Source organism: Maniola hyperantus, chromosome Z, assembly GCF_902806685.2.
Source record: "Maniola hyperantus chromosome Z, iAphHyp1.2, whole genome shotgun sequence".
Lineage (NCBI taxonomy): Eukaryota > Metazoa > Arthropoda > Insecta > Lepidoptera > Nymphalidae > Maniola > Maniola hyperantus.
In genome coordinates this window covers 5,157,627-5,178,575 of record NC_048564.1, presented here as the reverse complement: position 1 = coordinate 5,178,575, position 20,949 = coordinate 5,157,627, and the positions used below count along the sequence as shown (strand labels likewise).

The 20,949-nt window shown below is 38.4% G+C and overlaps 2 protein-coding genes across 5 annotated transcripts in view; one reads left to right on the top strand and one right to left on the bottom strand.

Annotated features, from left to right (window-relative positions):
* The first annotated feature begins 689 nt into the window (after positions 1-689).
* Positions 690-15,381, top strand: LOC117995836 (uncharacterized). The gene is made up of 6 exons (XM_034983854.2): positions 690-886; positions 10,859-11,003; positions 12,166-12,346; positions 13,365-13,439; positions 14,314-14,409; positions 15,052-15,381. Exons 1-6 carry the CDS (start codon positions 870-872, stop codon positions 15,147-15,149), a joined length of 612 nt encoding a protein of 203 aa, XP_034839745.1. The 5' UTR covers positions 690-869; the 3' UTR covers positions 15,150-15,381.
* A 1,053-nt stretch (positions 15,382-16,434) lies between these two features.
* LOC117995834 (proteoglycan 4-like) overlaps positions 16,435-20,949 on the bottom strand; it is a 46,156-nt gene continuing 41,641 nt past the window's right edge. For all 4 annotated transcript variants that reach the window (XM_034983852.2, XM_069509049.1, XM_069509050.1 and 1 more), the window contains 2 exons: positions 19,709-19,864; positions 16,435-18,767 (listed from right to left, as the gene is read on the bottom strand). In XM_034983852.2, coding sequence (XP_034839743.1) covers positions 18,555-18,767; positions 19,709-19,864 — 369 coding nt within the window. In that variant the 3' untranslated portion in view covers positions 16,435-18,554. The remainder of the gene's footprint in view (positions 18,768-19,708; positions 19,865-20,949) is intronic.

Genomic DNA, 20,949 nt, shown 5'->3' with positions numbered 1-20,949 from the left:
CAATAATGAGCCTCAATAGCTCAACGGTTGAGGAGCGGATTGAATTCATAAAGGTCACCGTTTCAAACCACACCCGTTGCGTTATAATTGTCGTACATTATAGGCATGTTTTTTTTAAATCTGACCTTTTGGGGGCTTTTACAGATGCAGGCATGGTAAGCATGGCTAATATTCTTTGAAAAAAAATTAATTCAAGTGCGAGTTGGCCCCCTCTCTTTTAGGGTTCCGTGCATAGTTATGAACATCATGTTTTGAGTCAATGAAATACCTATTTCTTGTCGGGGTCTCGAAAGACACTATATACAGACAACGTAGTGATCCTATAGGCAAGGGTTCCTTTTTTCTCTGGAGTTATGAAACCCTGTCTATTCAGCTCTCCATTAGATCGATCTATCTTAATTTCTACCTTTTGGTAGAGGTGTTATCCATTACCTGCATCATTACCATCGTTCATTACAACTTATCACCAGCCTAGGTACTTTAAAACTAGACATTTTTATAGAGATCTGGTCCCTTTTTCCAAAAACCAAAATTTCATTAACTCTCAAACTACGTTTGTATGGAGCGAGTGACGGAGAATCCTCTTTTGATTTGGAGCAAGAAGTTCAATAGTGATAATATGTATGCGAGCAATGGTCGGCATGCGTCACGATATGTGCGCTACTCCGAATATAAAGCAGGCTAGTGGTGTCGGGGCGGCGCGGGCGGACACTGCACCGACTCAAGCGGCGGAGTGTATCGAAGGTGTCGCTGTTGGAACGGCAGATCAAGTGTGGCCTCCGACTGTTGTGGACCTGCTCGCAGTCGCTCCACAGAGAAAGGAACCGACCCGAGTGCTTCTTGCAACATCCTCGGCCGACAATACAAACATGAGGATACTACCCCTGTGAGTGCTATCATATCATATTTACTTTGCACCTATCCCATACTTAACTGTTCGACATGTTTTTAGTGGGTACTTCATACTTCAGCTTTGCGACTGCATTTGCGATATCATAATTTGTTTATTATATTTAGGAGAAAACATAGGAAGTTGAGAATATATGAGTAGGCAGGACTATAATAATTATTAGCTTTTATTAACTAAGTGGTTTCAATATTAGCATACTGAGTTTCATGGGCTCTACCGCTTAGCGAAGCAATTGATAAAAAAAGTTTTATAGTTGTTAAAACTAGTGAGAGGTATGCAAACGAAGGTCTGCTTACTATAGGCAACAATATCATGTAAACGTGTACTCAGAGGAGCGTATAGGTACAATCGATGTGTTAACACGTCTGTGTGTAGTATTGTACCTTTCTAATGACTAGTCTTGAATATACTATAAGGGCTTAAATAACTGTAGGTGACCGTTAACTTACGGCTCATTGTTCAGGACTTCGACTTTGTGGCGAGACACGGTATGGTAAAATTAAAAATATAAATACATAGTTATTAAATGCCTACCTACTTGACTTTGTTTTCTGGATGAAACTTTTTTACATACCTATTCATTCATGACTTACGTGGGTTACCTTCTACTTCGTTAAAAAACTTAGCAACTATTTTTCCTGTTAACCTTCCTATACCAGTGACTTTTAAGATCAAGCACGTTGAATAATGTAAGAGTAGTCACGAACCTAATTCTAATGCAATAATTTAAAAATGTTTCTGAATCTACCTAGGTTCGTTTCATAATGCGTGACTTATAAACCTCATTTATAAAAGACTATGATGGGCCGACCTAGTGTACCAAACCAATTAATTTTCAAATTAATTGAGCGAAACTACTAACCGGTTGATGAATGCCTCCCACATCGAAAGTTAAGGCTTCTGACCTACGATAAGCAAATTTTAAATAGGATGAATAATCGTGGATATGAGATTTAGAAGGACCAGTGCATTAAAAGATTAATTACCTATATAGGTACTATAGGTATAGGTACTATAGGACCTATAGGTCATGTTTGGTTGTTTAATTTACAACCGTCTCTTCAAACACATCCTGAAAACAATCGCTCAAACTGCGATTTGATGTGGTTCAGCTCCTTTTAGGTGTTAGGTTTTATTATTTACATTAGAACCCAGTTTATACTGGGTATTCATTGGTATTAGAGAATACAAGGGTTACATAATAGGGTTGGTAAATAGGGTTTGTTGGTGCATATATAAAACAAAAAGCTGACTGACTGACTGATCTATCAACCACAGCTCAAACTACTGGACGGACTTTTTTAAAATTCAACCCCTAGGGAGAAAAACAGAGGTGTAGTCCACGTGGACCAAATCGCAGAAATAAGCTAGTTGTGCATATTTTTATACGTATACCTGCCTAATTTCGCGTAAGACGTTGGTTCTTATAAAATGCACATTGCATAGGCATACCTACTAATCTATATTATATATAATATTATATTATTATATTATATATTATTTATATATTTTCCAAAAAATGCGTCAACCTACTCGTACCTATAAAATATTCAACAATCGTCAAAAAATAATTTCTGGAAATTGCACTTTGATAATAATGCACATCATATGTAGGTATAATATCTACGTATCTGTCTAGCAATTTGTTGAAATTTTACTTTAATATTATAGGGAGAGAGCCAGCGCGTGCCAGACCTTCGTTATTTTATAAAAGTTGAAAGTTTCTCTGCGTTTTGTCCCCAACACTGGCAGAAACGTTTGTTTGTATGTTTGTTTGGATCATGGCTTTGGGACATAACAGGTAATAAAGGTGTAAAAATATCTTACCTCAAACAATAAAGTCTAATTTTTTTATATTTTTTCCGAAGTCATCACGTCATGCCTTGCCAAATACTTGGTGTCGTGGGAACCCCCGCCAGACACCCTTAAACGATGCTAAGTGTCTGGCAATGCATGACGTGATCTCTAATACTGTTAGTTAATTGAGTCTGAAGAAAATATAAAATTAGACTCTATACTTTGATGTAAGATTTTTACATCTTTATTACCTGTTATCTCCCAAAGCCATCATGATCCAAACAAACATCCAAACAAACGTTCCTCCCAGTGTTGAGGACAATAAACAGATAAACTTTCCGCTTTTATAAAGGAAGGTCTGGCACGCGCTGGCTCTTAGGCCATTATGTCGTACGTGGTATGCGTGCAGTAAAATAATATAATTAACACCTAGTTGTTGATGTAACATTCTAACATTTTTAGGGTTTCGTACCTCAAAAGGAAAAACGGAATCCTTATAGGATCTTTGTTATCTCTCTGTCTGTCTGTCTGTCAAAAAACCTACAGGGTACTTCCTGTTGACCTAGAATTATGAAATTTGGCAGATAGGTAGGTCTTATAGCAGACATTAGACCAACCCTAAGAGCACTCACTTTGTTCAATGGCCTGATTGCTCTGATGCCTGATTGCCTGCAGGCTGGCCTGCTTTGTCTGTTTGATTTTAACGTTGCCATGTGTTCGGATAAAGCCGGCCACAGTCAGGCTTTTTGTTTGCATGTACGGCCAAATAAGACGGAATTTAAAAGCCGGTCAGGCGGGGTCGGACTCCGGCCTGTACGGCTTTTTGAATTTGACAATTTTTTACATATTGCAATAATAGTACCCTAAGTAAAGTAAAGAGTTTTTTTATTTATTTTTTATTCAGATACAAGTTAGCCCTTGACTGTAATCTCACCTGGTGGTAAGTGATGATGCAGTCTAAGATGATAGCGGGCTAACCTGGAAGGGGTATGGCAGTTTTTATTAAACCCATACCCCTTTGGTTTCTACACGGCATCGTACCGGAACGCTAAATCGCTTGGCGGCACGGCTTTGCCGGTAGGGTGGTAACTAGCCACGGCCGAAGCCTCCCACCAGACCAGACCAGAAATTTAGAAATTATAAAATTCCAAACCCCTGCCAGGAATCGAACCCGGGAGCTCCCACTATTAAGACCACAGCGCTCACCACTGCGCCAGGGGGAGTGATCAAAATAAGACTGGTTCGTTCATTAGAGTCTCGTTTAGTTTTGTTTTCCATTGCAAATTGCAATAGGTAGTATTAATGAATGATTATTATTGAAAAAAGGCTGATTCATTTAATTAAGTTGTATATTAAAAAATAAAAGTAAAAAAAAAAAATTAAGTTGTAAATGATTTACTTGCCTTGTTTTACTTTTTCGTGTTATAACTACTAAAACTAAAAAATTAAGGTTGTCCGGCCTTTTGACACAAATATCCGGATAAACTAGCTGGTCTGTTCGGCTTCCAAATTACATATAGGTTTCTAATATCTAGTCTCTAAGCTGAGACGGGGACGGGCAGATAGTCATAACAATTCCTTTTTTACTACGAAACTAGAAAATATACGCCGTGCACCGTGGTCATTCCTGCGGGGTGATTCTCTAAACTCAGTTTCTAACACTGAATGATAGCCACCGAGCTCATTTTTAGGGTTCCGTATTTAATCCGTTGAAGGTTTTCTATGAATTTTTTTTTAATATCACCTAGGGAAGCAGCAATGTAAGAAAAACCAACCTCGGTGGCTATCATTTAGTGTTAGACACTGAGTTAGCGAATCACCTAGCTGGGCATAGTGCCCAAACAACACGTTGCTTGACGCTATTTCCTCACAAGATTGCCAAGCAAAAAGCATAGCGTCTTATCTTTTATTAATTATGCTTATCTTATGATAGTTTCACTTTATTTTTCATTATTTTTCTATTCAAACTGCAGCCAATAAAAGTTTTAAGTAAAGAGACGGAGTTTATCCGAGTTCACGAACGCAGCTTATGTAAACGGGCTTGATTTGTTCGAAAGTACTACGCCTTTTAAATTGTTTAGATCGAACGCAACAGAGATTATTATCTTCGAGTGTTGGGAAATAAAAAGAAATCTTTTTGATGATACATAATTCCTTCACTTTGTAAAGTTATGAGTAATATATTTGTTGATTTTGATTTTGGAATATAGGTCTTCATTCTTTCAAGTAAAGTGCTCTTTTATGGTGCGCTTAGATGGCCAATTTTTAAGCAGCATTGTTGCTGGCTAACGCCCATTTCACACGGCAGTACAGTTTTTTGCAGGATCCCGTTTGATGGCGAATGTGTTTGTATGCTAGCGTTCACACGAGCATACCGCATGTGCGATGCTCGCTAGCATATAAACACATGCGCCATCAAACGGGATCCTGCAAAAAACTGGACGCCGTGTGAATGGGCTGTAACACGTAATGATCGATCTGGAGCAATACCTGAAAATTTTAGCAATTCGCTTAGCATTGCTGAAACATTCAGGTAGGTATTGGTCCAGTATGGCTTCACGTGGTCGTGACGCCATTTACTGTAAATTGTTTCAAAATAACAATATCTACCTCATTAGAAATAAGGTAAATTGTACCTACTCCTTAAATTTTTAAGTAGGTAGGAACGAGTAAAACAGGCGAAACATACCGGTCATTAGATAATTGGAATTGCAATTTAATGTACTATGAATTTTTTGTGCTAATTAAAATGTCTAATATAGTATTTTGACTTTCGGAATAATGCAATCATTATTAATATAGTGTTAATGACTACCTAAATTTACCTATTAATTATTTAAAGACTGAAATCTGATGGAATGAAAATTAATTTATGTATCATTAATTCATTTTAAATAGTACACCAAATTAGTACCTACTTTCTACTTAGGTACCTATAGCACGCGACAGGTCGAGATGGTAATCGGGGAGGGAACGCCCTGTACACCCGCCCCCGTGCTAACTCGAGCGCGGGTGACGTGCCGGTGTGCCCCCCCCCCCCCCCTCATACCCCGATTGCTATTTTAACTTGTCGCGGACTATACTTCATTATTATTTTCTGTCTGTCCTTTAGTATTTATAGTCTGAGGAAATATTTTATTAGTAGGCTTGGTACCTTTATCGACCAAAAGCTAGGTAGTTAGATAGGTAACTAGCAGTAGGCAATGAATGCAACTACTTCCAGTTGTTGGCCTCAATTAATAAAGATTATGTATTAAAATTCACTACAGTTCACCTCTTGTAAGTTTTAGAGGACTTGCAGTCTAACAAACAACAATTTATTCAGTGATCGTTGCCTAAAAGAAAAACACTTAAAAGTAATATCCTGTTAAAACTGCGGATCTAATTAGCTAATTTGGTACATGGAAGTCATATTTTACTAGTAGGTAAGTACTTACCTACAGGATATTTTTAATTGGTTATCTGTTACAAGATAGGAAACAAACCTAACAAGCATATTTTATAGGACTTATGCAAATGCATGTAGGTAGTAGGTACCTACCTACCTACCTAACGAAAAAGCTGTGACTGTTTGAAGATGCGCTCAAAACACCTAGGTAGCATTACTCAACGCTGCTATTGCAAACCTAGACATAGACATTTGTAATAAAATATCTCTTGCGTCACAGACTATCGACATTTATGGATAATGTTGAGGGACTAAAACATTCACAGTTTTTGAGTTTCGCATCGCTCGTGTTGCGCGTTGCATAATATAAATGGGTAGGTACACAACAATATACGCAATAAAATTCTCCTGCAACTGATCTGCTATCATCAGCTTATGAGTAGTAAGTAGGTAGGCTAGGTACCTATTATGCATTCTGTTCTCACTATTTCTATAACATATTTCGCACAACCGCAACACTGTGGGAAGGCTCGCGCAAATACTTGACACGGATGTCCCAATATATCTGATAACAGAGCTACCTATCTATTGTGCTTCATCTATGGAACCTCAATTTGAGTTCTTTTGAAACCACAGTTTTTTTTTATAATATGCTTGTAAGTACCTTTTAGACACATAAAACAATGCTATCTGAGCTTGGTCATTACGCATTTGGGCTGAAACGAATAAAAAGAGACGGATGAAGTTGGGCCCGAATAATCGTTTAGAAAATAATAGAGCTTACTTGAGTAAGTATTATAATTTTACAGTTGAAATGTTTTTTTCAAAAAATTCAATTTTTTCTCTAAAGAAAGGTACCTACCTAAGAATTTGAAATTATACTAACTACGAAAGTCGTTTGGTATACCAAACTTACCTATTTTATTTTTTTAAATGTTTAATCACTTATAAAAAAACTGATACGAACTACCTATTTAATTAATTATTATTCAAACAATATTTCCTACATGGACTTTGGACCGCCATACGATTTCTTATAGAATAAAGCACTGATAAAAACAAGGTTCTACAGAAATATTTACTTTTACTTTAAACAAATATAGGGTATATCTACACATCTGGTTATAGTAACGTTATGGTCTCCACGAAATACCTATAAACCTATTCGTATGTTCCTTATTCAGCTCGGGCCCACGGTTTTATGGAACCACTTCTATTCATTTAATTTTTATCTGTTAAATGTAAGAGAAATAGGTATAGAGGCTCAAAGTCCTGAATGTACCTAACCTTCAAGTTGACATTATATTGTGTGTAACGGGAAAACGTGATGATTTGACATCTGTGTACTAAGTAATAGATTTACGCACAAAAGTTACACTAGGTACTGTTACTTACCTACTGTAGGGCCTCAGGGCTAGTGCAGCGATTGCCGATTTGGCTGCCGCATTGCACCGCGCTCGCGAGGTCGCCCCAATTCTTACCATTTCTGGTTTTTGCTCGACTGACCTTGACTCGAATTTTAAGTTGTCATTACACGTTCGACACACTACACCATAGAGTATAAAGAATACAAGTTACAAATGGTAACAAACATAGAAAGTTGCACTTTTTCCATCGTGACTCGAATCAACAATATCATGATTTCCAAACTTACGATGAATATTAAAGGAGGCGTACAAGCTGTCTCAAATAAATCTGTTGAAGAATGCAATAAATAGAATAGATAGATACTTACTAAGATAGATGAGTTAATGTTTTTTATTATAAAAGTACTAGCCTATTAGGTCTTTAACTAGGTTGCTAATTGGTATATCCATACCAAAATCAGGTTGATACGTTGCTCCGTGCGGTGTACTAATAAATTGGAGGTCAAAACAGCAAACAAACACACTTTCGCATTTATAACATAAGTGACTAATGAGACACCTATTATAGTTATGTGACGAAGCTTAAATACTTAATACTTAATTCGAGTAAAATAATCAGTATTTATTCATAAGTTGGATAGCTTCAGCATGCTTGCAAATGGTCTAAACTTTAGATAATACGCGCATTCATTTATTCTAAACTTTTTGGAGAGTTTCAATGCGGTGTTCACTACATGGCATTTCACTAAGAAGATTCACAGGTGTATATGTGCCTTAGGTACAAGTAGTAAAAAGAAGTCGGGCAATGTTACATAAAATAAAGAAAGTTAAGGGAGGCTGTGGTAATATAATCGGAAGCGGATGCGGAAGCAACTCAATGAGATCCGACCCTGCGAGGAGACCTGTTACTCAACTATCGATATAGCAACGCGTTGGCCTTTAGCCGTCATGAGGCGGTGTCCCATACGAGGAGCGAAGAGTCGACATACCAATCCACCTCCATACGACATTCACCTAGCCTCGTAACTCGTACTATTTGACATTTAAAGTATGCAGCTATTTAGCACACATCAGTCGTAGAAAGACTCGACCAGGAAGTAGGTATAATATTTCGAGTTGCACGACCGGCAGGGGAAGGCGGGGACTATCAGGCTATTTAATTTAATTATAATGCTAAAATTCTTCTAACTGATCCTTGACCTTAAAATAATTTATATACGAAATACGAATAAATTGATATACCTAAATAACTTTCTTGGATTATTTTAATATATCTAAATATATAAAAGGAAAAGGTGACTGACTGACTGGCTGATCTATCAACACATTACTCAAACTGAACTGATCGAGCTGAAATTTGGCATGCAGATAGCTATTATAACGTAGACATCCGCTAAGAAAGGATTTTAGAAAATTCATCCCTTATGGGGGTTAAATAGGGGTTCAAATTAGTGTAGTCCACGCGGAAGAAGTCGCGGGCATAAGCTAGTTATTTATATTTTACAGCTGTTATTTGATAATATTACAATATCATCAAAGATGTCATTTTAAATATCGTTGAATTGCATAAAATCCTATACATAGTTGTTTAATCGTGTGCATGAAAAGGTCGGATGTACAAGGACACGCTTGCAAAAAGCTGATCAGGTTTATCTTTCAGGCTTCAATACGTGCATTGAATAAAAAAACCGGTCAAGTGTGATTCGGACTTGCACACATAGTGTTCCGTACCATCGTGCAAGAAATAATACTTAATGTTTTTGTGATGTAGCCACAAATCCTTTAGGTAGGTACCTACTTTCTTTACTTGTGCTCTATGATATTGCTACTGCCAAATTTCATGATTCTAAGGGTCTTTTTCACAATCTCCAGATAAACTTTATCTAACGAGTAAATTTGACGTTATGACAGTTTTTGTATGGAAAATCTGTCAAAATATCATAATTATCCGATAGATAAAGTTTATCTGGCGATTGTGAAACAGACCCTTAGTCAACGGGAAGTAGGTAACCTATAGCAACCTATAGGTAGGTTTTGATTACCTTGACGGGTCTTAGACAACTTAGTGATCCTATAAAGGTTCCTTTTTAAGGGAACCCTAATAACAAGATTTTGACGTTGTTCTTATATAACCATGGACGTGTAAAATCGTATACCTACCTACAACTTTACATTTTGTAAATAATACTAATTATTACTAAGTACCTACCTACCCAATTAGACGACACAAAATGAAGAAATTAACACTATTCATTTCGATAGAATAGCTAGGTAAGTACTTATCTACTTTATATGTGCAAGATTCACTTTTACTTTCTATTCAGCCCACATTTGACAGACATTAGCCTCTTCCATTCACTTCCCTACAGATACAATCCTGAAGACGTCGTCCATATACCTAAATACATTATTATTAAACTTTTTTTAAGCAAGAAGTGTTAATAGTGCATTTTAATAGATATACAAAGTAGGTAGATAGTCCGTACAAAATAACTTTTCATGCGCCATTTTAAATCTATGGGTCAACTGTCATGTCAAAAGTACATTTAAAATAAGGACTAAAATCATACTTTTGACATAAAATTTGGCACACAGCGTTGCGCGTGAGAAGTGGTTTTAACTTTTAACGCATTATACAAAAAAGTCGGAAAAAAGAAAATACTAACGTTAACGTTAACGTAACAAAAGTTGAAACTGACTAAAATCCGCACAGGCAGCAGTTAGCACTCAATTTTTAGGGTTCCGTATTGAACAAGGAATCCTTATGATTTTGTCTGTATGATTTTGTATGAGTCTGTCTGTCCGTTTGTCTATCCACGGCTTATCTCAGAGACTACTTAGTACTAGAAAGCTGTAGTTTATTCTCGACCTGTCGCGTACTATAGGTACCTACTACTACCTAGGTTAAGACTTAGACCTCCTATTCGGTCCAGGTTTTGATCCCAGATTTGACCACTGGCTTTTCAAACTTACGAGTAGGTGTATTACTAAAGTAATAAATTATATCACTTGCTTTAGGTGAAGGGAAACATCGTAACGGCGATTACGCACTGCACTTCCGACATCCGACTTCTATCCGTTATCCGTGAGGATACCAGCGATTATCTACGACATATGTCATAAGCTCCCATACAAAACAAAAAGGAACGTAATTTCACGGACTCGGATTGGATGAGTGCGTAATCGCCTTAAGGAACCTAATACCTGAGCGAGTTCTTAATAATAATTCATCATACTCGCAGTGTATGAATTTTGTCAATCCGTAGGCTGGCCTGTGTGTGCACTGTGCATGCGTTCTGAGAGGAGATCCGTGCTCAGTAGTAGGCGGGTGGAGAGTGGAGTTAATGAAGATTATTTCACATAGATACTCATTAATTTTCGGTTCAATGTTTCCAGAATCGTACTATTCGCGTGCTTGGCGTGGCAAGCGACAGCGCGGCCACAGGATGATGCAGAGCCGCGCGCTGTCTCCAACAGAGGAGCACTTCTCAAGCGGGGCTTGGCGGGAAAACAAAAGACCACTACAACTACGCCAGCACCGGTAAGAAAATATATCAAAAATATTAAGCGGTGTTAAGGGGGGTCTGGGGTTCGATTCTGGGCGTGCACCTCTAATTCAAGCGTGCGTTTTAAGCAATTAAAATATCACTTGCTTTCGGTGAAGAGAAACACTGTGTTTAGCTAGCTAGGTTCATAGTTATCAAAAGACGCGATTCCGCCGTACGCTGGTCCTAAGTAGGTATCACTTGTGTAGGAAGTGATTCCCATACTTTAGCATTTCAGGACCTTTTGAAAAGGTTTTTACGAGATGTCACTAGCAATCATTTAGTTCAAGGTAGGTGTGAACTGTGAATGGCGTCCGATGGACGAGTTACCTCGGAGCGACCTCAACATGGGTTCCCTTTCCTCGGTGGTATTTCTACGTATTTAATACACTATTGACTGAACTGGTTCTTAATGGAATTATTGCGACCGCCGTTGGAATGTAATATGACTGCAACCTCTTGCGGCTTGTGACGTCAGCGCGAAATAAAGACACGAACAATAATAACTTTTTAATATTTGAAGGTCTGCTCAACCTTTCGGCCATTTTTATTGTCACACTATTCATTGTTTACGACTTCACCTGTATCATATTCTAATTCACGTGCTTTGTTTGAGTACACTTCACTTCATAGGGTTCATACCCTAGTAGAAGCTCATAAACTAAAGAAAAATTACAAGTAAGTAGGTATCCTAATATCATCTCTGGTTATTCTTTACTTGCATAAAGTCAAGGAACTGTGAACAAGGAAATACTGGACTAAGAGCCAGCGCGTGCCAAGCCTAAACTTTAACTTTAAGGGTGTCTGGCAGGGGATTGCCACAACAATAAGTGTCTGGCAATGCATGACGTGATTTCTAATACTATTTCAATGAAAATATAAAAAGAGTAGACTTTATAGGTACTTTGACGTAAGATTTTTACACTTTTATTACCTTTTATTTCCCAAAGCCACCATGATCCAAACTTCAAATAGTCCCTGATCGTTCCTGCCTATGTTGGGGACAATACGCATAGAAATTTTCAGCTTTTATAAAAATAACGAAGGTCTGGCACGTGCTGTTTCTCTCTCTATACTATAAGGTGTGCGTTTCGACTGACCAGACACCTCTCACTAGATAATATCTGAAATAACGCATGATCTATCAAATAATTTCAGGATGAGGCAGAATACGAAGACGAGGGCGATTACCCCGCAGAAGAAGCGCAGGAGCCTTCCACTGAAGCGGCTCCATCCTCTACAGAAGGCAAGAAGTTAGGAGGACTCCCTGTACGACCTTTTAGAAGCAACACTGACTTGTTAGAAGCGCTAAAAAGAAGGCGAGCACAAGCTGTCGGAGGTAATTGAATTCTACATAACCTTTTATAAAGAAGTGAATTTTATTGACGAGACCCGCGACAGAGTTCACGACGTTTAGGAAGCTTCTAAAAGACGCCGAGGCGTCGACGGCACTGGCAAGCGTCAAATTCAAAAAGCGTCATTACAATGATCTTAATGTTCTCAAAATGTATGTGAAGTCTATCGATCCGAATTGACCAGCGTGGCAGCCAGGCCAGCCAGTATGAGGCGGGGGGACGCTCCGCACAGCCGCACGTCCACACGCGCTCGCACCGGGTTATCACGGGGACTGTATGGGTGTGCGGGGTGTTCCCTCCCCGATTGCAGTTTCTACCTATCGCGTTAATTGAATGAGAATAGAAAAATCTTTAGATTGGTCGATTCATCAGTGGGTGGGTACATGTCTACAATTTTTTTTTTAAATAAAAAATGCATTACACCTCCGACCTCGTACCTAGTTCGAAAGTTTTACCTACGCAATTTTTTACTTCTGTCATGCAACTATAAATGCTTGCCTAGTTTTACTCAATAACATTAAGTACTTTTGCTCAATAATAGTAGCCATAAATTGTATCTAACTACCCGTGACCACCTAGGTCATGGCTAATGATTTGCTTATAACCAAAGAAGATTCGTTTATGAAAATTGGGAACATTTTTATATAATTGTTATACTATCTAAACACAATCCAATACCAATAACCATTTGCATCGTTTTGTAGTTTTAGTATTTTTCAAACCAGCAATATACCTATAGCGTGCAAAACTTGGTTCAATGCCCCAACTACGATGCGGCGTTGACTCCGAGTGGCCTACATACGGAACGTTCGTTGACCTCTAGCGTCAGTCAGATGTTTTTTTTGCAATATATCGTGAAATTTTACGAAATATAGGATATGTTTTTGGCGTTTTTTTTATGGTATCATACATCTGATCATCAGTACTATCACCTGTCTTCGTTTTTGCCAGCGTTCTGGTTACTCCCTGTACGTGGAAAGTTTAAAAAAAAATTGTTTGCAGCTAAAGGTGGCTCTTCATCGGTGGCGCAACAACAGACAGAGACGCAAACAGAAGCTCCAGTCAAGGCAAATTTCAGTAAGAGATTTTCTAATTCCAAAAACCACTATTTATTTTTTAAATACCTATATAAAAGGAAAAGGCGACTGACTCATCTATGAACGCACAGCTCAATCTAATGGACATATCGGGCTGAAATTCGGCATGCAGATATCTATTATGACGTATGCATCCGCTAAGAAAGGATTTTTGAAAATTCAACCCCTAAGGGGGTGAAGTAGGGGTTTGAAAGGAAAACGCCCATTCGATAAAGGATTTTCGGCCAAAGTACATCCATCAATGAAATTAATCTGAGATCACAGATCAAGAAACAAGCATTATTTTGGACATAGAACTCGGAGGAACTTTTATAAACCTTTTAGTTTATTTGCTTTCTCAGTAAGAATTATTGCAATACCTACATTGCTAAGATTGTCATTACGAGCGTAATTAGTTGAGTGTCTTTTAATTACAGCAGAGTGTTACGCACAAACCTGTACGAGCAATATTACAGTCATTAAATACTTAAGTTTTGTTTAGTATTCATAACATTGATGAATGAATTTTGGCCAAGAATGGGCGTTTCCTTTTGTGTAGTCCATGCGGACGAAGTCGCGAGCATAAGCCAGTCATGACTAAAACCACACTAAAACTCAGAATTTTTCGGATAATCATGTCATAAACCATCACGCACAACAGACGGAAACGTTTAAGTGCGGAAACCAGCCCAGAGCGAAGAAAGAAAGAAAGTCGTAAACCATGCTGTCTCTTGAAAAGGCTCTAATGTACCCACACACACACACATTATTATGAGCGATCAGAAATACCTACTATATAATACGGCGGCGAAATGGGTTGAGTGCTATTTACTTACGTATTTTTTTTATTAATATATCTACTCGTCTATTTGTAGGCAAAAAGCGTTTCAACACTGCGACGCGGGAGACAAAGGCTGAGGAAGCTCCAGCGCCGGCGCCATCTAAGCCCAGCAGAGGACGCTTTGGAAGACGTACGTATTTAAATTTACCTACTGAAGGCAAAGTACCTCAAACCCGAACATCAGCATGAAGGAGAGACTAGTCGAAGGATACAACCTTAGCTGGCCTATCTGGAAGTCGCTCAACCGGCCTCAAAGCAGGGGTGGGGAAGTCTAGGGCAAACTTAGCGAGGTGGGGCTTCATCTCTGGACATGATACGGAGTGTATCTGCAGTCATCCGAGACAGACCATCGTGGACATCGGGCACGCAGGGCACCCTGCGCGACAACCTGCACGAACGAGGAGCTACACGAGGCTACCGACCGACTATCGCGGTTGCGGCTTTTTGGGCTGCCCGTTTTTGGGGTGACCGTCGACTCTAGAAGAAGAATTTACTTATGTAAAGGAGTAAATCTAGAGTAGTCCAATCCGCACTTGGCCAGCGAGGTAGAGGCCAAAACCTTTCATTCCATGGCGGGGCAGTCGAAATCAAGCGCTAAGATGGTTGGTATTTTGGTACATTTTTAAAAATGAGAAAGCGTTAGGTATAAGTACCTAAATAATTAATAAATGGATTAGGATAATTTTTACCCACGACTTCATCCGCATTTTGCGGATAAAGTTGTAGGCAAAAGTTAGTGACTTACAAATTAAAATATATCGAATCTTTGCAGCGTCGTCTCGGTCTGTCCAGGAAGCAGAACCTGAAGAACAGAATGACACCACTCCTCCGGCGAGGACCGGCAGGACATTCCGGCGGGGTGGCAACTGAGTCGAAAACACTATCCCTTCCCTCCCACAATCCGATATCAGTCCAAACCCTTCCGTTTTAAATAGAGATATTATATCGATTTCCATCAGATAAGTAGTTAGTTCCCGAAACAAACTCGTTGATTAGTTACGAAAGTATAAACTCGTTAGTTCCGAATAATCAGAAATGATTTTCTTTATCTACTATTTGTAAATTATGTATAAGTAATTTTAATAAATAATTTTAATTTTTATGGGTTTTTTTTTTTATTTTAACTCAAAAATGCAAAACAATAGTTAAACATTAGTATGTACTTATAGTTCGCGACAGGTCGAGGTGGCAATCGGGGAGAGAACGCCCCGCACTCCCGCACGGTGGCGTGCGGGTGTGCGGAGTGTTCCCTCGCCTCATACCCCGATTGTTATACGCGACAGCATAATATGGCAGTTATGATACGATGTTGATGATTTTCATAAGTAATACTTATAGAGAGAGAGCCTCCTTATTTTATAAAAGCTGAAAGTTTCTCTGCGTATTGTCCGCAATACTGGGAGGAGGAATCCCTATGTTGGGGACAATACGCAGAGAAACTTTTAGCTTCAGGTCTGGCACGCGCTGGCTCTCGCTCTGTAAACTCTGCGTAGGAATGACGGACGTAAATATGCCAATATGTCACTTGAATACATAGCTTTGAATTGATCCGAGATCGGATTAGTGCGTAAGCAATATCCGAGTTCGGTCTGATTTTTTTATATCCGTATTTTCAGACTCGGATCGGAAAAAAAAAACCGACCAAGTGCGAGTCAGACTCATGCACTGAGGGTTCCGTACTACTATATAATAGAATAGAATGTTTTTTATTCATGTAAACTTTTTACAAGTACTTATGAATAGTCAGGTAGTTTTAATTTACCACTGGTTCGGAATGCCGTTCAGTCGTATTTAGATAACTATATCAAGTGGGGTAGGTATCATATGAAAGGGCTTCACCTGTGCATTATAAAACAGATTGTTATTTATTTTTATGCATCATATTTTTTGAATTATCGTGCAAAATGTCGAAAAAATACGACTGTAGTACGGAACCCTCGTTGCGCGAGCCTGACTCGCACTTGGCCGGTTTTTAATTCTGAGGGAACTCTTTGATTTGCCGTGATAAAAGGTAGCCTCTACCTATACAGTTCGTATACGTAACCAGGATGCAAGCCGTCTCTGTACCAAATAGATGATGCCCGTGAACTTTTCTGAGTAAATTTAGGATTTTGTCAATTCCACGGGGTAATTTAGGATAGAAAAAAACAACTACTAACGTTATCTTATTATTTATTTTATTATCACACTTACGAAAGATACAAAACATATCACGATGGCACTAACTATCAGTGCTTCAGCAGACGTTTCTAGTTAAATCGATGATTGTTGGAACGATTCAATAACAACATTCTTACTTAAGCCCTACAACATTTTGACCACTTAATAAATAAAGATAATTGAGTATATAATAAATCGTAAATATTTCAAAACATTACTATCGAGTCAATCAATTAAAATACGATTTCAAACATCTACCGAATTTCAGTAGGTGTATGGCATGCAAATTGTAAAAAGTGGTACTAATTACTACTCTGAAATAAGGTACAATTTCTAAGCAACATGCATGAGTGATTTGGTTCATGGCGTAAAATACTAATAGCATATTGTTTGTTCCTGAATTTTTAAAGTTATACTTATTTATCATAAACTAGCTGCTCTGGCGAACTTCGTTCCGCCTAACAGTCGATTCAATTTTTTTAAATTTTTCTCTCCGTAATAACCATCCTCGTACTTCAAGGAATATTATTAAAAAAGAATTAGCGAAATCGGTTCAGCTGCTCTCGAGATTTGCGATGAGCAACATATTTAGTGATTCATTTTTATATTATGGAATAAGTAGATTTCGAGCTGCCTGGTGAAGGGTAATAGCACCGATGTTGGTCATCAGATCGTCATTACTATCATTAAAGTACTGACACACATGCTCATTAGTAGCAGAAAAGCATGCTATTATTGAGCAATTGCTATTTAGTAGCATGTGTCGAAACATATTTTTTTTAATTTATAGACTAGCGCTTGGCTGCAATCAGACATTGATTAGCATGCTTAGTTCGAGTATCAAAAACGACTGTTTAAGTCGTTTGATTTTCGAGCATGCTACCTGAGGCGCGTGTGGAAGGGTGGATGGTGGAAGATGCTCCGAGCGCTTCTAAACAGGTCTTGTGAGCATGCTGATTGCTGGTGTTGATTATTTATATAACCAACATGCCTAGTAAAAGCAAATGTGTAGAATTGAAGAGCAGGCTAATTTTAAGCATGCTAATAGGCATATTTTTAAATGAGCATGTGTGTCAATACCCTTATTCACTATGATATAAGGAACTAGTCGACGCTCAAAGATGAAAATTCGGTTTTCGCTTTATCACGTAAATGAAAAGCATTCTTATCAAAGTTTTATAGCGTCCCTAGTCTTATGGGCGTACTTTGGCGATGATATGTCCACTATAATCTATAATGGATTTCGATGGTTAGTAATTTGGTTTGTAAGTTTATATTTGCCAAGCGATTGGCTCTTTTCCAAATCGAACCCTGAATACTTGTAACAAAATTTACTTCTACTATGTACATAATGCAAATATTTAAAATTAGATAAGTACTTACTTATTGAAAAATTCTTTATAAAAATGGTTAGGTGTCGAGGACACTACAAAACAGTTTAATATTAAGAAACTATAAGTCTAACTACATATAATGTACCATACAACTAGTAATTATAAAAGGACTGAGAATTAGAGGAATCTCTAGGCAGTTTGGGGAATAATTTGACTAATGTGACGAACGCTAATATTTCACCGAGAAATCACCGAGAAATCAAAAAGGAAAAGCATTTTGAAATTTGAAGAATTCCTACAGAATCCTTAAACAACTTAAACCGTAGAAAATATGAGTACCTAGGTAGGTACAGAATTTTAATATTAAGTATGTAGATAGATAGATAAAAGATATGTCCCCTCGGTGAGCGCTGTCATAAAAAAACGCTAAATTTACACTATGACACTTCATTAGTATGGCGATATCGATCATGATAATTTCGAAAACACGTATGTTATTGTAAGTATTATGTTTTCCTGATCGAAATTCAGCCATGGGAGCATATTTAAACAGAGATCAGCCAACTGCCCAGATACTAAGTACAGAGCACAAGTGTGTGCGCAAGCACTGTCTGTGGTGTTTTGTACTCCTAACTCTAATAGTCCGATAGGATGGCAATCCTGTACGACCGGAGCAAGATCAGACGTAGGACGGCGCTTCACGTGCTCTCCGGGACAGGAGGGTTTGAAATATAAAGTAGTGTCGTAATGTCAATTTAGGTAACGGAAGGGGTTGAGGTTGTTAAGGGGATCTCGCTCCCCTGGCCGGGCGCACTGGCCGGCCACCGATGCCGGCGGCGCGTCTCCGCGCGATGAGCGCGTCCAGACCTCGCAAGGGTGGAGCGGCCGTCGTTTCCGCGGGCGCGGCCTCCGTTTCGACCTCTGCCTCGCTTTTTTCAGCACTGGTACTTTCTTCTGACGACTCTGTTGACTTTTTCGCCGCTTCTGTCGTAGCCTAAAATAAAAAGAACACCTTGATTTAGTGATAGAGTGACTGATACCAAATAGGAGAGGTACCGAGCCGAGCCCTTGGAATACACAAAATGAAGTTGGTAGAGTAAAATTGTTGTTGAATGTATCATATTGAACACCAAGCCAAGAACAACGGCTAGGAAAACTCCAAGTGCAACTCCAACGCAAATTAGCACTGAATAAGATTTTAACAACCACAATCTTGTTTGAAAAAGTTATGTGTATTTATATATACCTACACGCGAAACAATAATAGAGAGAGAGAGACAGAGAGCGCGGGAGGGACCACCTTCGTTATTTCATAAAAGCGGAAGGTTTCTCTCCAACACAGGGAGGGACAATCAGCGTCTATAAAGTTTGGATTATGCTGACTTTGGGAGATAACAGGTAACAAAGGTGTAAAATTTCTTACGTCAAAAAGTAAAGTGTAATTTTTTTTATATTTTCTTCAAAATAGTATTAGAAATCACGTCATGCATTGCCAAAAACTAAGTGTCGTAGCAAGCCCCCTGCCAAACACCCTTAAAGCTTAATAAATTGTTTTTTTTATTTTTTATTATTCAAAATTACAAAAAAAACTACACATCTAATATTTGGCAGGTAGGTAAGTCTTATAGCACAAGTAAAGGAAAAAAATCCGAAAACTGTAAATTTGTGGTTATATCACAAAAAAATGTGTACATGAACAAATAATTAGTATTTTCAATTTTCAAAGTAAGATAGCTATATCAAATGGGGTATCCATATGAAAGGGCATTAATTGTACATTTTAAAACAGATTTTTATTCAATTTTATGTATAGTACATAGTTTTTGATTTATCGTACAAATAGCACTTGGCCGGTTTTTATGCATGATTGTCGTCAAGTGCAAGCCTATCACGTAGGTAATAAAAAAAACTTTCTAGAGGGAACAAAAATCTTACCTCAGTAGAAGGCAGTCTCTTCTTCAGTAGAGGATTGGGGCGGCGTGCTGGCGGCGTGACGGCGACACGAGGTCTCGGCGAAGGTGACACTTGCAGCCGATTGCGGAGCTTCAATACTCCGCGGGGCTGCTCAGGCGCAGCGGTTGGTGCTGATGCCTGTGAGATACCACAATAATTTCTTTGACTCTCTCTAAGGTTTCCAAAAGTAAAATATTCCCAAAAAAGTGGATACAGAAATTTTTGCGATTGCTTACAATCCAAATCATTGAAAGGGGGAAAGTGGGGGGAGGGTGAGTAATAGGTCCAAAAGCGGTAATGCTTGATGTAGCCTACCAGCCTCCTTATTCGGGGTCTCGGGGGTTTGATCCTGGGCACGCAACACTAACTTTTCGGAGCTATGTGCATTTTTAACCAGTTAAATATCACTTGCTCTAACGGTGAAGGAAACATCGGGAGGAAACCTGCATGCCTGAGTGTTCTCCACAAAGTTTTCGTGGGTGCGGAAAATCTACCAATCCGCACTTAGACTGGTGGACGCATGGTGGACTGTGGCCTAACCCTTCTCATTCTACGAGGAGACCCGTGCTGTCGGTGATGGGTTGGTGATGCTGATGATCCTATATCTATCACAGTTTTGCACATGCTATTTTTAATTATATCTAACTAGATGATGACTGCGACTTCGTCCACGTGGATTTAGGTTTTTTTTAAATCCCTTGACTTTTCCGGGATAAAAAGTAGCCTATGCTTTTCCCCGGGATGTAAGCTAGTTTTGTATAAAAAAATCGGTTAAACAGTTGAGCCGTGAAAGCTATCAGACAGATAGACAGACAGACACACTTTCGCATTTATAATATTAGTATAGATATGGATAAATTAAATTCCACGTATTCAACAATATTTCGATATTTATTTTATTCTGAAATAACAACATTCTTCGACACAGTTCGATCGTATGATTTAATTTGGAATATTAAATTAAAAGTAGCTGCCCTTGGTTCACTTTCAACTATCAGAGACTTGTATTGTGTAGATGGTTTAGTAGGTATACTTATATTGGAAATCATTTGCTCTTTCACTAGGTAGGTAGCAGTGTTGGAATTAATCGATTAGTTAATTTGATTAATTATAATCAGATTAAAGTAATCGTGATTAAACTTAATCGCGATTAATATATTAATCGTAATCACGATTAATTAAATTAATCACTAATCGTTACTTTGATTAATATTTCGACGGAT